This window comes from Mustela erminea, chromosome 9, assembly GCF_009829155.1.
Source record: "Mustela erminea isolate mMusErm1 chromosome 9, mMusErm1.Pri, whole genome shotgun sequence".
NCBI lineage: Eukaryota > Metazoa > Chordata > Mammalia > Carnivora > Mustelidae > Mustela > Mustela erminea.
The window spans coordinates 107,023,981-107,037,271 of record NC_045622.1 but is presented as its reverse complement, the minus strand read 5'-3'; the positions used below and the strand labels follow the sequence as shown (position 1 = coordinate 107,037,271).

Genomic DNA, 13,291 nt, shown 5'->3' with positions numbered 1-13,291 from the left:
AAATCTTGTAATTACAAGAACATAGTCATACGCTACTTAAACTTTTAAATGGCATTGAGCCAGAAGCCCTAACGTATGAAAGTTTACTTGTAGTCACATGAGACTAGAGGTGCAGTGATTTCAACAGTGGGCCAACGGCTGAGCATTGGGTGAGTCACCCCTACGTCAGAATGTGGGGTCTGAGGGACTGTGGTGATTAATGACACTGGGAAGCAAGCATGGAAATGGCAGGGCATTTTGGGTCTTGACGGAGAATCTAACTTCTGTGGCTGGCAGAGAGGAGAGGCCGCGGTGGGGCAGAATTCAAGCACCCTTCTTCTACTCTAGTCCCTGGGAGTTTCATGTCCCTCCACACCATTTCTGCCCATTTTTCGGGATGATACTTGTGAGTTCTACAGTTTTCCTCTCTTCCATGTATGGAGGAAATGTTTTCTTGTTGCTTGGAAGGGTCCCTATCCAGTCAGTCACAGCCTCGGGTAGAACTGGACCTTCATTTCAGTCCTCAGTGCGCCCCTCACTCATTGGCCAGGAGCGCCCGGGCTGACACTCCCTCTCTGTACCTCGGATTTGGGCGCAAAATAGGATTTATGCCACCTGCCTCACCTGGGACTCTTGGAAAGGACGGGGCTGATGGCTGTGAAAGTGCTGAGTGCTGGAAGGTGGCAGATGGTTAAGCTGGTCGGCATCAGGTCCCCGGACCTTTGAGGCAGGACGGAAAAGCCAGGTGCTCTCTGGGCCATGCCAAGGGAGAGAATGGCGAAGGCCCCAGGGCAGCTGTGGGCGAGCTCTTGTCTCTTCCCTTCGCCTCGTTCCTCCCCATTCGGGAATGGAGCAAAAACTTGGGAGCCATTGGGCCCAGGCCTCCCCTCACCTGGGGGTCCCCTCCAGCTACACATCCAGGGCCTAGTCTAGACTTGCACGTACCTAGGACGTGCCCTTCCACATTCTGAGCCCCGGCTCTGTAGACATGTGCCCACAGTGCCCCCTGTGCGGAACCATCGAGGGACTCGGTAAGCAGATAGGCATGAGCACACGAAGCATGCGTGCAGGCAGGATGGTGAGGGACGCCGTTCCTTCCTCGCCGCTCCTGCTGGTCTGTACCGTCAGCCCTCCGTCTGACCTTCCATAACCCGGAGCTCCCCCAGCCACCCGTGAACCACTCCCATACTGGCTGCAATCGGCCTGTATTCTAGAATCTTGTCCCCCTCCTATGTCCTCGCGGTTCTAGCATCCCACCACAATTCCAGACCACGCACTCGGGACCCGGAAGGGTCAGCTGCTGCTCCCGAACGGGGCCGGCTTGCTCAGGTTCCGCTGTCAGCCTCGCGTCTATGCGGCCGCCACGATGCGGTGGGTGGACCGGCTAGCTGTGCTCTTCTTCCCGCAAGGCATGGTGCTCACCGCCGCTGCCCTGATGATCTTCTTTATACACCTTGGCGTCCTTGCCAGCGACGTGCACAACTTCTACGTCACCCACCGCTACGACCGCATGAGCTTTCAATACACGGTGGTCCTGATGGTAGCCTGGGGCCAGGGCTCAAGGGCTGGTCGGGGGAGGCCCAGGGGCTGATGGAAGCCCCGCTGTTGTCTCAGGGGCCACTCCCCCACTGGACGGGGCCTACAGTTCTCCCAGGTGATCAGCATCTGCTGGGCCGCCATGGGATCACTCTACGCTGAGATGACAGATGACAAGTTTCTTCGGTGCTTTGCCCTGACCATCCTGAGTGAGTGGGGGAGGGGGTCGTGCTGAAGGGGAGGGGGAGCTCTGGATCCCCAGACATGGCAGAGAGCGGGCAGGGAATGCTGATAGGGGCTCTCTCGTCTGCCCAGTCCTAAACGGAGTCATGTTCTTCAACCGCCTGTCCCTTGAGTTTCTGGCCATCCAGTACCGGCAGGAGAACCACTGAGGCCTGAGGACTGGGCTGAGAAGGGGGAAGGAAAAGGCGGCTTCGGTGTTTTAATAAAGTCTGTCATTTATTTCCACCTGTCATCTCCTTTGTGGGGAGGGCGGGGGGGCTGGAGACTCAGGGTAAGCAGGTCAAGACAAACGTTTGCCCTGCGGGGGCCCCAGGCCCAGCCAGCAGCCCCTCTCATGGACTGGACTGGGCCTGGGATCTTAGTGTCTCAGGCTTGAAAAAGAGGAGCAGAAGGAAAGTCCCTAGACCGCCCTACCTCAGGCCCCCAGGTCCTAGGCTGGCCCGGCTCCCAGCGAGGGCTCAGGAGGGACCCACACGGATGTGAGGGTTCATGAGGGGGTCCAGGTTGGGATCGCTGTCAGCTGCGGCTCGGCCCAGGCGAGACATGAGCGCGAGGAGGGCCAGAAAGCCCAACAGCCCCAGGAGCAGCAGCAGCCCTGCCCGCTGCAGCAGGGTCAGCGGCCGCTTACGAGACCCAGCCCGGCTCCTGGGGGGGGGGGGGCGAGGGGGAAGTCAGGTCAGGGGCCCCTCGGCCCAGAGAGGAACCCCAGACATGATGCCTGCCTTCTGGCCCTGGTGCCACTGTCCCCAAGGCTTGCTGCTTCCAGTATGCAAGCTAATCCCCACGCCTGCTTGTTACACAGCAGACAGTGCAGCTCCAACCGGCGGAAGCAACCACCGTTCTGCAAACCAGAACGTGTCGGGCACATCAGAGTCGCTAGGCTCAGGGGTTGTCAGAGCAGGAACAGGCCTCAAAGAGCCCCACCTCAAGCCTCAGATACCTAGCAGGCGAGGAAAGAGCCCTATGGCGGACCAGACTCAAGACTCCCAGGGCTGAGCGGGGGGCCTGAGTAGCCAGACACCAGGTACTGTGGTTACCCAAACTGAAGCCCATCTTCTCTATCACACAATGATCACGCCTGGGGCCTCTGGCTCTCACTTCCTCCCCTCCTCCTTTCTGGCAGCCGGGCCCCCCTGCCCCTGCGTACCTGAGCAGCTGGGCCAGCCAGCCCAGGGCAGGCCGGCGACGGTACTTGTCGTCATCACAATCCCCGTGGAGGCCTGGTGAACGGTCATCATCCCGCGTGTCATACACCTTCCTCGGGGCTGAGGCTGCAGGAGCAGAGCCACCGGTATCCACAGGCTCAGTGAAACTGGCCTGCAGCAGGGTGGGCAGGAAGTCCTTGCCCTCTCAGCCCACCAGAGCATCTCAGAATTGTGGGGAAGGAATGCCTTTGTCAGAGAGAGGAGGGGGGCCCCCCGGGGTGGCCCATTCCCTTCCTATCCTCCCCTAGACCATACAATTCTCTGGCTCACCGTGAGTCAAGGGCTCAGGATTGCCCATGTGAATCACTGTGTGCTGCTCGGGCCGGCTCGGGGAAGCGGGGGGGCCGGGGGACTTGGCTGTAGAACGATGGGGCAGCGGAAGTGCTGGTTATCTCCTCCTGTTCAGCAGTACCACTGGCTGTGGCAAGAAGGGAGCGGTCAGCAGAGCAGGGGAGCTAGGGCCCCCAAAGGCAGTGCGGACCGCCACTTACCATTAAAGCTAGACCAGTCAGAGAAGTCAGAGGTGTTGAGGGGCTCGGGTTCTGGGCTCACCACCTCATCAATCTGCAGGAAGGAACCTGTGTCACCAGCAGGCCCGGGGCTGTCCCTCCCCACCCATCTGTCCCAGGTGGGACCCAGGGCAGATGCTCAGTCAGACAAACAGACAGACAGGTTCTCACCAGAGGAAGGCCCAGTCCTGCCCGGGCCCAGTTGACCGTGGCCAGCTTCTCTCTCAGTGCGGAAGCCACAGGGCCAGCCAGGTTGTTTGAGGGGAAGATGGGCCCACTGCAGGTGGGACACTGGTAGCCAGCAGGCGCTGTGTTTCGGGGTAGCTGGGCAGCACGTTCATTGAGGCAGGCCCAGTGGAAGAGGTCTTAGGGCCCATGAAACAGGGGAAGAGAGGCATGAGGAAGAAGACACTTAGGACATCTAGCCCAGCAACAGCCCCTAGCCTGCTACACGGACATATGCACACCCACACACATAAGCCCACAGCCTTCTCCTTCCTGTCCTCGCTCAGGTCCGTTTCAACAGTGTTCCCTAAGCATGTGGCCTTCTTGGCCACCATTACTTGGCCCAGTCAACCAGATGCTAGCAAGATCTCCAGTGCAATAGAAGGGAGAAGCCCACTAGGGTGTGAAGAAGACGTAAGCGACCCTTAAAGTGAGTCCTCTCTGAACACACACTCATCACAAGCTCCTTGGGCTAACAGCTAATCAAGAACAGTTTCAGAAAAAGTTTCTAGACACACAGAGGCACACGTATGCCCACGAGCGCATACGCACACGTGCCTGTACACCTGCAATCAAACACAAATACCATCCCCTGCATCTATACTTGGGGGCACACTGATTCCCACATGTACACACCTCTACATTCACGTTTGCTGAAAACTAGCACTGTCACCCACACATTCTCCTGCAACCTCCAACATACTTTTGTTCATACATGCACATGCATTTCCCCATTCATTCATCCGCAGGTATGAAGACACTACCACACGTAAAGTCATAACATTAAATTCATGTGCGTATGCCCACACACTCATCACACTGAGAAACACACACGGAGCTCTTTTGCACTAGCTCCTTCAAAAAGTGGAGTTAAGCTTCTTACACCAGCGTCAAGTCAAGGTCATGGAACATGTGAGTGCCAACTTCTTTTGGCTGAATGTACTGTGAGAAACTCCCTTCCTGTTTAATTGAAATGAATAGCAGATCCCAAATGTCCAAAAGCCTCCTGCCTTCAGCTCCCTGCTGGTCCAGCCAGCTACTGCTTACAGCCAAAATGATACCAACAAGTTGGACTGGCTCTCACTCAAGCCTCAAAATAGGAAAGAAATAAATTAAGAGCTTTAATTTTTAGGGAAAAACACGGAGGCCTAGGAAGGGAAAATGACTTGCATGAGCTCACACAGCAAGTAAATAACATAGGACTAGAATTTGGGGCTCCAGCCTCCCAAGCTTGGGAAGATCTCATTGCCCTGCTGCTTAGAGAGGACCCAGAAACTGGTCACCAAGCTGGGCAGGCCTCACCATAACAGACAAGGCGGGTCGTCTCCCGGTTGGCGAGGGGTATGTTGCACAGGCGGCAATTCGGATTGTAGTCACTATCTTGGAGCCACTGCAGATAGGACTGGACGATGCACTGGAGTGGGAGAGAGAGGTCACAACGGGGGCCCATCTCCTCAAGGCCCAGCTGCTTGTCTCATCACAGAGGAGAATCATCCTTTCGTTTGTTCCATCAGTAAACATTTATTGAGCACACACTGTGCCAGAGTCTGTCTTATGGGCTGGAGATAGAGCCGAGCACAAAAGATACCAAGTTCCTGCCCTCCTGGAGCTTCATGCCAACCCCTGGCCCTTCACGGGAGTTGGAGGAAACCAATCCGGCCGGCCCACCCACTGCCCTGCTCCGCCCCTCCCCTGAAGGCCCCACCTTGGCGTGATTGGCTACCAGGCAGTGCTCGCAGACGTTGACCCGGTGTTCGAAGCAAAACAGATTGGTGACCTTCCTCTTGGGGCACTTGCAAAGTCCCATATTCGACCCTGAGAAAGGGGTCTGAGTTGACAAAGAGCCAGGTTCCGATGTCCGCCACGACGAACTCACAAGCCCAGATCGTTTCCACTCTTAACTCCCATAAACATCTCTCATAATCGCCCCAACCCCCAATTCCTGCCTACTGCCCCTCTACATTCCGGGCCACGCTCCCCGAACGAATCCCGCCTGCGGTGACCCCTCCTCATTCCTCCTCGCTCCCGCCCCCGGCCAGGTCCCTCCACCCGCGAGCCTCCGATACCACCGGCCCCGCCCCCAGGGGCTCGGCCTGAGCCCCACCCCCTCCAAGCTCCGCCCCCACCTTCAACACAGGTTTCTCCCCCCCCACCCCCGCCCCTGCCCCGTGTTTACCGATTGACCGCCGCACGGGTGCCGACGGGCGCGAGCGCTGGCCCGAGGCGCGGAAGGAGAGACACCGCGCTCAGCCGACCTCCCGCTCTGCGCTCTCTGCCTCGGGCCGCTCCGATTATCCCTCCGCTGCCACGTCTCTTCCGGGTGCGGCGCGTGCTGATGACGCCAGCGTGTCGCTGGCCCCGCCCCTGCTGACGCTAGACGTGAAGACCGAGGAGCGGTGAGAGGAATACAGCGGCCCGCCCGCCTTACGTCACTTCCGCTTCCTCCAGGCAGGGCGGGTAATTCGAACGTTTAGGTCTCCGTCGACCCTCCGGGTTGGCGCGAGCCCCGGCGGCGGAGACGGCGGCGAGGGTTGAGACCAAGGCTAACATGTCCGAGAGGCGAACGCGGTCCGGAGGAGCCGCCCAGCGCTCCGGTGAGCGGAAGGCGCGCGGGAGCGTGGGGCCGAGCCGTTTGAGGGACGGAGTCCCGCGAGGAGTCCCTCCCCCCACCGCTCTAGGAGGCTCACTCCCCGGGAAGCAGCTTGTTTGGGAACCTTCTCTCGCTCACTCCTGATCCTGTTCTCCAGACTTTGAGGCCTAGAGTCTGCCCCTACCTCCTAACTTTTTTTCCCTTCCCAGGGCCGGGGGCCCCATCTCCTACTCAGTCTCTGCGGAGGTCCCAGCGGAAATCAGGCCCTGATCTCCAGAGCACCCTCCCTGAAATCTGGCCCAAGGTGAGCCCCTGCTTGCTCGTTTCTGCCCCGGAGGCCGCTGGGCTAATGTGGAAGTCACACTCACTCCTCTTTTCTAGGCACCCCATGCGGCTCCAGGCAGAAAGCCCATCGTTTTAAAGAAGATCGTAGCTCATTCTGTAGAGGTGAGGACTGAGGGAAGCGTTGTGGGTTGGGAGCCAAAATTGGGGTTGGCTATGTTGTCAGTTATTATTTTCTCCACAGGTGCCGCCTGTCCACACACCTCGAAGGAGCCCAAGGGTGAGTTCATTTTTATCTGCTTAGCGGAATGGAATCCAGGGCACCCTAGAGATGGGGCAGGACATACTGGCTGCTCACATCTGCCTAGGGAGCAGTTTTGAGGTACAGATCTTCCTCCAGAGATTATGCTGAATGAAATAAGTCAAGCAGAGAAAGTCAGTTATCATGTGGTTTCAATCATTTATGGAACATAGGAAATAGCACAGAGGACACTAAGAGAAGGAAGGGGAAATGAAGGCGGGGGCAGGGGGTGGCGGGAATCAGAGGGGGAGACGATCCGTGAGAGACTATGGACTGCGAGAAACTAATTGAGGGGAAGGGGCTGAGGGGATGGGTTAGCCCAGTGATGGGTATTAAGGAGGGCACCTGTGGCATGGAGCACTGGGTGTCAAACACAAACAGTAAATCATGGAACACAACATCGGAAACTAATGATGTACTGTATGGTGACTAACATGACATAAAAAAAAAAAAAAAAGCTCTTTCTCCAGTTAGGATTGGAGTTACATCCTGATAAACCTATCATAAGTTGAAACTATTACAAAACAAAAATCCGTTTAATACACCGAATCTATCAAACATCTTAATTTAGCTTAGCATGCCTTAAGTGTGTTCAGAACACCAACGTTTGCGTGCAGTTGGGCAAATTATCTAATACAAAGCTTATTCATAATGAAGAGTTGAATATCTTTTATTTTCTTGAATACTGTACTGAAAGTGAGCAATGGAATGGGTATAAATTTATCAGTTGTTTCCCCACGTGATAGCGTGGCTGACCGGGAGCCACAGCTTCCTGCCATTGCTAGCATCACAAGAGGATCTTACCACGTATCACCAGCCTGGGAAAAGATCAAAATTCGAAGTATGATTTCTAGTGAATGCCTATCAGTTTTGCTTCACTATGACATTGGAAAACTTCTTAAGTGAAACCGTCACTGGGTCGGGAAGCATCTGTGGTTTTATTTGTTGTTGTTTTTAAAGATTTTATTTACTTATTTGACAGACAAATCACAAGCAGGCAGAGAGGCAGGCAGAGAGAGAGGTGGAAGCAGGCTCCCTGCCGGGCAGAGAGCCCAATGCAGGGCTCAATTCCAGGACCCTGGGATCATGACCTGAGCCGAAGGCAGAGGCTTTAACCCACTGAGCCACCCAGGTGCCCCAGCATCTGTATTTTGAAACAGTTTGCCTCTGGAGACTCTCATGCATCACCAGTTTTGCTCACTTCCTTGCAGATTTCATACGTTTAGGTCTCGATGTCCTGATGTTCCCCCAGTGTTTTCCTATGAGAGCTGAGCTGTGTCCCTAGTATTCCTTCTCTCTAGTCCCATCTCCTCAATTTGTGAGAACAGGTTGTTGTAAGATATGTGTACAGCATTTTTACTGTTTTAGCAGAAGTAATTAAGGATGTTTCGTGAATAGAAAACCTGTGCCTGAAAATATAAGTGAGAAACGCCAGCTACCTTTTAGGGGTGGGGGAAAGGTGAACAAGTGATAACAGCCGCGTGCCGAAGACTACAGTAAGAAAAGTACTAGATGTTACGAAGGCACCTAACCCAAACCAGCTTGCCCTGGGGCCAGGTAGTCACTAAGGTATGCTTGAGTGTTTTGGGAAAAAAAAATCTCTCTGGGGTCTGGGTGGTGACTGAGGTGCAAACAGCCTGCCAGGGACCCCAAGACCAGGTAGGAAGGCTTGCCAGGAATCCTGCAGCGAGATGGCGGAGGCCTGAAGTAAGGTGAGGGCAGAGTGCTGCTCTGTCCCTCCTCTCATCACGTGACCTTCCCATCATACAGTACTGCTCTGAAAGGACACCTTCCAGAAGGCTTTCCTTTCCACTTGTGCCCCGTCACACACACCACTTGTGTCCTATTTCTCTGTAGTTCTCCTTAGGCCTTCTCCACATCTGAATGTCTGCGTGTTGTCCTACGGGCAGCGACTTGTGCCTCCCTTGTAATCATTCATTTTTGTGGGTCGAACGATAGATTGATGAGATGGAGCAAGAGAAGCGACAAGGACTTGTGCGAGCGCTTACTGTCGGGCATGAGGAGGGGGTCGTCGGGGCTAACCCTCATTTTGGGCAGCATCCCTTTTACTCATACTCGTTACTAAGACTCCAATTGCCTGTGCTTGTAGCCAGGAAGAGTCTCTCTCGATAATCAACGCCATTCCTTCTGTTAGACCCCAAGAGTAACCGCATTTGTCCTGTTTCCTACCGTGTCCTGGCTGCCAGAAAGCTCAGTGCCGCGTTTGGGGTCCATTAAGGTATCGAACACCTGTTCCACGCAGGGCTCTGCGGAAGGTGCTGGCTAGAGGCCGGGTCCGCCGGACAGATAAAGACCCCTGCTCCCAGGAAGTTCGTGTTCTCGTTGGGGTGATAGGTGACCAGTGTATAAGAGAGGTTGTTGGGCCAGGAGTAAAGAGCAGGGGTAGCGGGGCTGGTCCCTATTCTGTGGTAAGAAACGGCTTCTCTGAGGAAGCAGTATTTGAGTCGAGAGTGGAATTTTAAGGAGCAAACACATGAACCTCTTTTTTGTTTGGTTTTTTTTTTTGCTTAAGATTCTATTTATTGATTTGACAGAGGGAAACACAGCAAGAGAGGGAACTCAAGCAGGGAGAGCGGAAGAGGGAGAAGCAGGCTTCCAGCCCGAGGCAGGGCTTGATCCCAGGACCCCAGAATCATGACCTGAGCCAAAGGCAGACGCTTAACAACTGAGCCTCCCAGGAATCCTTATGAGATTAATATGCATATGAGATTAGGCTTTTTCCCGTTCATAACCTTGTCGTGGCTCCCTGGTTCTCAGAGCAAGGGTCTCCATGGCCCTCCCCTTCCAATGTCCTACAGATGGCCCTCTAGTGGCCCCCATCACCTCTCGAACCCCATCTTCAGTTTCTCTCCTCACTTTCTCTCAGCGACCCTGGCCTTGTTCCTTTACCTTTCCCTGCGCACCTGTACCTCAGGGCTTTGGCACCTCTGTTCCCTCTGTCTACAACACTTGGCCTCCATGTGACTCACTCCCTCACCTCCCTGAAGTTCTAACTCAGACGGCTCCCCAGTGGGGCCTACATTGACCTTCATCTACTTAAAATCCCAGCTCACCCCCGGTGCTATCCTGTTCTGTTTTTTTCCAAAGCACTTAACACTTCTAACGTGCTGCATGACTTTTACCTGTTCGTTACCCGTTTTGCCCCCACCAGAATGGAAACTCCATGGAGACAGGGCTTTCTCTGTTTTATTCCTGGCCATTCTCCCGGTGCTGAGAAAGTACCTGGAACTGGGCAGGTGACCGGGAGGTACTCGTTGACCAGATGGATGTGTTAGGAAAACCATTGCCAGCTGTGTGACACATGGACCAGAGGGCCCAGGTGGAAGCAGGCAGAGGCATCAGGAGCTTGTCGAACTGGTCTAGATGACATGAAGGGGCTTGCGGTCAGCAGGGGTGGCTAGATTCTGGTCGGTTTTTGATGGGAGGCAGAGCTGGTAACATCTGGTGGTGAGAAGTCTTGCCTTACCAAAGTGGACTCAGAAGTGAGGACAGATTCTTCTTTTCTTCCCCTCCCCAAATCTGTCTCAAGGTCCGACTTGGTGCCTGACCTGTCTTCTGTTTTCCTTTTGAAAATGTCCTATGGGTTTTTTCACCCTGAATCTCCTCGGACCTTTCTGGAAGTAAGTAATACAGCTAACTAACAAGGAGGTGTTCTCTCTTCTGGCCCGGTGCAGATTGCTTTTTTCTTGGAGAAGGAAAACAACCCTCCCAGCAAGGAGCCTGCGAAGGAGGACCGCTTCAAGGCATGTGGAGTTCCTGTCACGCCCACCAGCACCCCCGTGCTCTGCCCCCTGAATGCTGAGTCTAGCTCCAAGGAAGGAGAGCTGGATGCCAGAGACTTGGAAATGTCTAAGAAGGTCCGGCGATCCTACAGCCGCCTGGATACCTTCGGCTCCGCCTCTACCTCCACCCCGGGCCGCCGGTCTTGCTTTGGTTTCGAGGGGCTGCTGGGGTCAGAAGACCTGGCCCAGGTCTCGCCTGTGGTGTGTTCCAAGTCAACTGAAGCCCCCAGGGTCCCTGTGAAGCCCTGGGCCCCAGATACAACTCTGCCTGGAATTTCGCCGCCGGCCGTGAAGGAGAAACGCAAGAAGAGAAAGGTGCCCGAGGTCCTGGTGAGTGAGGGCCAGGGCTTTCCCCCACTGTTGCCCCAGATGTGCCCGGAGGCTGCCAGGACTTGGGCCGGCCTGGGGCTCAGTGCCTGCAAGGTTCTGGGTACGTGTGCTCTGGCCAGCACCCCCTGTCCCCCATCCTCCTCACCTGCCCCTTTTTCTCTCCCCCTAGAAATCGGAGCTGGATGAATGGGCCGCGGCCATGAACGCGGAGTTTGAAGCTGCTGAGCAGTTTGATCTCCTGGTTGAATGAGATGTTGGGGAGTCCCTGGCCATCCTCTCCCCTCCCCTGTACATAGCTCCTCCCTGTGGAGAAGACACTTGGGGCCCCTCCTCTGGCCTTGTTCCATGTACATAAGCAGCTACTATGCGAGGCCTGTGTTCCTCAGGGGGCTGGGGCGGTGACAACAGCCGTCTCAGGAAATGGGGCTCCCTGGGCCTGGCCACGCTCTGCTGTCCTGTGTCTGGTCTGACCCCAGCCTCCCCCTGCCTCCCAGTGGAGTCTCGCCGTTTGACAGCTGGGCCGCACACTAGGGAGTAGGAGCTGCTGCCCCAGCCGGAGGAGGGGAAGGGGCTGGGACTGCAGGTGAGCGGGGACCGGGGCTGTGGTTGGGAAGCGCAGCTGCTCTGCGCCAGCCCAGAGGCCCAGTGGCCTCGTTCCCAGCCACAAGCCCATCTACGTAAAGAGGCTCTCAGATTATGTAGATGGTCCAGGAGAGAATTCATGGGTTGGGAGGAGTTTAACCTGTGAGAAGACGACACTGGACACTGTAGAATTTTACATTTTGAAGGAGGTGGGGAAGCCTTGGTTGGGTCTGAGACCAGAAGTATTTGCTCGGAGATGCTGTGTTTAATCGCTCTGCCCTGCTGCTGACATGTTCGGTTAAATGCCAGGCGGGAGGAGCACAGGCTGCTTGGGGTAAAGAGGGTGCGCTTCCCGGTGTGGCCATCAGGTCCCGGAAACTGAGGCCCAGGCTTCTGGACCAGACACCTGCACAGGGCCAGGAAAGGGGTGGTGGCTGGAGGTGCCCCAGTTGCCACACACACCTATTACAAAACAAAGTGCACAGAGGCTCCTCCCCACTAGAGGGGAAAACAGGGTTGTATGCTCCGCCCCCTTGTGCTAGACCTGCTAGCTTTGCAGTTGCGGCTCGCTGGTGCATGTTTTGACATTTCCAGGGTCATAGCAGTAGAGGCTGAGAGGAGCGTGTCAGGGCTGGTGGGGAGCAGAATACCGGGGAGGATGTGCTCATGTTTGGTTAGGGGACCTGAGACCCCGGGTCACGCCTGGAGGGTGCTAACAAAAGCCCTTGCAGGGCCTGGGAGCCCTGGGCTACTGTTCGACACTTCGTGATTTGTCAGACTGCCCTGCCCCAAGCAAGCCCCACTGCCAGGCAGCCCAGATGCCCCTGAGCCGGACAGCTGACGAATTCTTGTCCTCCCCGGCTGCCGGGGCAGAGCTCCTGGGAAGAGCCTTAGTCCTGCAGAGTAGGGAGTCACCAGGTGGTGTGGAGTTGATGTCATCATGGCAAATTGTTTCTGTCCCTGAGAAATTAAGACTGTGGGGTGTAGGGAAAAACTGTGTTGCTGTTGTTGTTTGAATTAAAAAACAAAACCCTGATTAAAAAGTTTCTGCCTATTTGAGACCCTTGTTTTATGGAGGCAGAGGCGAAGGTGGGAGGTGCAGGAAGCCAAGCCTCCTTTGGGCTGTGTCACCAGGCTTGTCCCCTTGTACGGGAGACCGCCAGCCTGGCCTCCAGTAGCCCCGTGATCACTGCTTGGCCTTCACATCGGGCTTTTTCCGTGTAGTCCCAGCTGCTCCTCCAAGGTAGGGCTGCTTGCAAAGGAGGCCTCCAGGGAGCCCCAGCCCCTCCTGTCCCAGGAGGAAAGCCGCTGGTCCTGGGGTGGGGCTGCTGAGAGCCTCACTCAGAGCCTGGAGACCCCAACCCCACAAGGTCCAGCCCTCTTCCCCTGCAAGCCAGCTCCTCCCCTGGCCCAGCCCCTGTGTGCTCTACAGCGCTGGCACCCGGAGCCTCCCGGGGAGCTAGTCAGAGATCCGGGTTCCTGGGAATTCTCCGCCTCGGCCCACGGAGGGGCTCAAGGAGGCCCAGAGACGAGTGTGCAGCTTGCGGCAGGTGGCACAAGCTAGCGTCCCTCCCACCTGGTTACCCTCGTCCTTGCCTCCTAGGCCTCAGAACACAGTAAGTTCTTGAAAGCTTCACATTCTCCCTACAGCCCCCCCAAGCCCCGCTTCTACCCCGGCCCCCAGGAGAGCAGTCCTCTCCTTTCAA

General features: G+C 55.9%; 3 protein-coding genes across 3 annotated transcripts; 2 read left to right on the top strand and 1 right to left on the bottom strand.

Moving 5' to 3' along the window:
- The first annotated feature begins 1,025 nt into the window (after positions 1-1,025).
- On the top strand, positions 1,026-1,977 carry TMEM262 (transmembrane protein 262). Its single transcript, XM_032358564.1, has 3 exons — positions 1,026-1,519; positions 1,625-1,724; positions 1,831-1,977. Exons 1-3 carry the CDS (start codon positions 1,346-1,348, stop codon positions 1,905-1,907), a joined length of 351 nt encoding a protein of 116 aa, XP_032214455.1. The 5' UTR covers positions 1,026-1,345; the 3' UTR covers positions 1,908-1,977.
- Positions 1,956-6,043, bottom strand: ZFPL1 (zinc finger protein like 1). The gene is given in 9 exon segments (XM_032358561.1): positions 1,956-2,403; positions 2,906-3,029; positions 3,234-3,306; positions 3,308-3,381; positions 3,455-3,527; positions 3,644-3,837; positions 5,000-5,111; positions 5,403-5,525; positions 5,874-6,043. Coding segments are annotated over 8 exon segments (939 nt in total). The 5' UTR covers positions 5,505-5,525; positions 5,874-6,043; the 3' UTR covers positions 1,956-2,216.
- A 57-nt stretch (positions 6,044-6,100) lies between these two features.
- Positions 6,101-12,639, top strand: LOC116598997 (sororin-like). The gene is made up of 6 exons (XM_032358562.1): positions 6,101-6,291; positions 6,497-6,591; positions 6,669-6,734; positions 6,814-6,849; positions 10,566-11,003; positions 11,173-12,639. Exons 1-6 carry the CDS (start codon positions 6,246-6,248, stop codon positions 11,251-11,253), a joined length of 762 nt encoding a protein of 253 aa, XP_032214453.1. The 5' UTR covers positions 6,101-6,245; the 3' UTR covers positions 11,254-12,639.
- Positions 12,640-13,291: the final 652 nt, after the last annotated feature.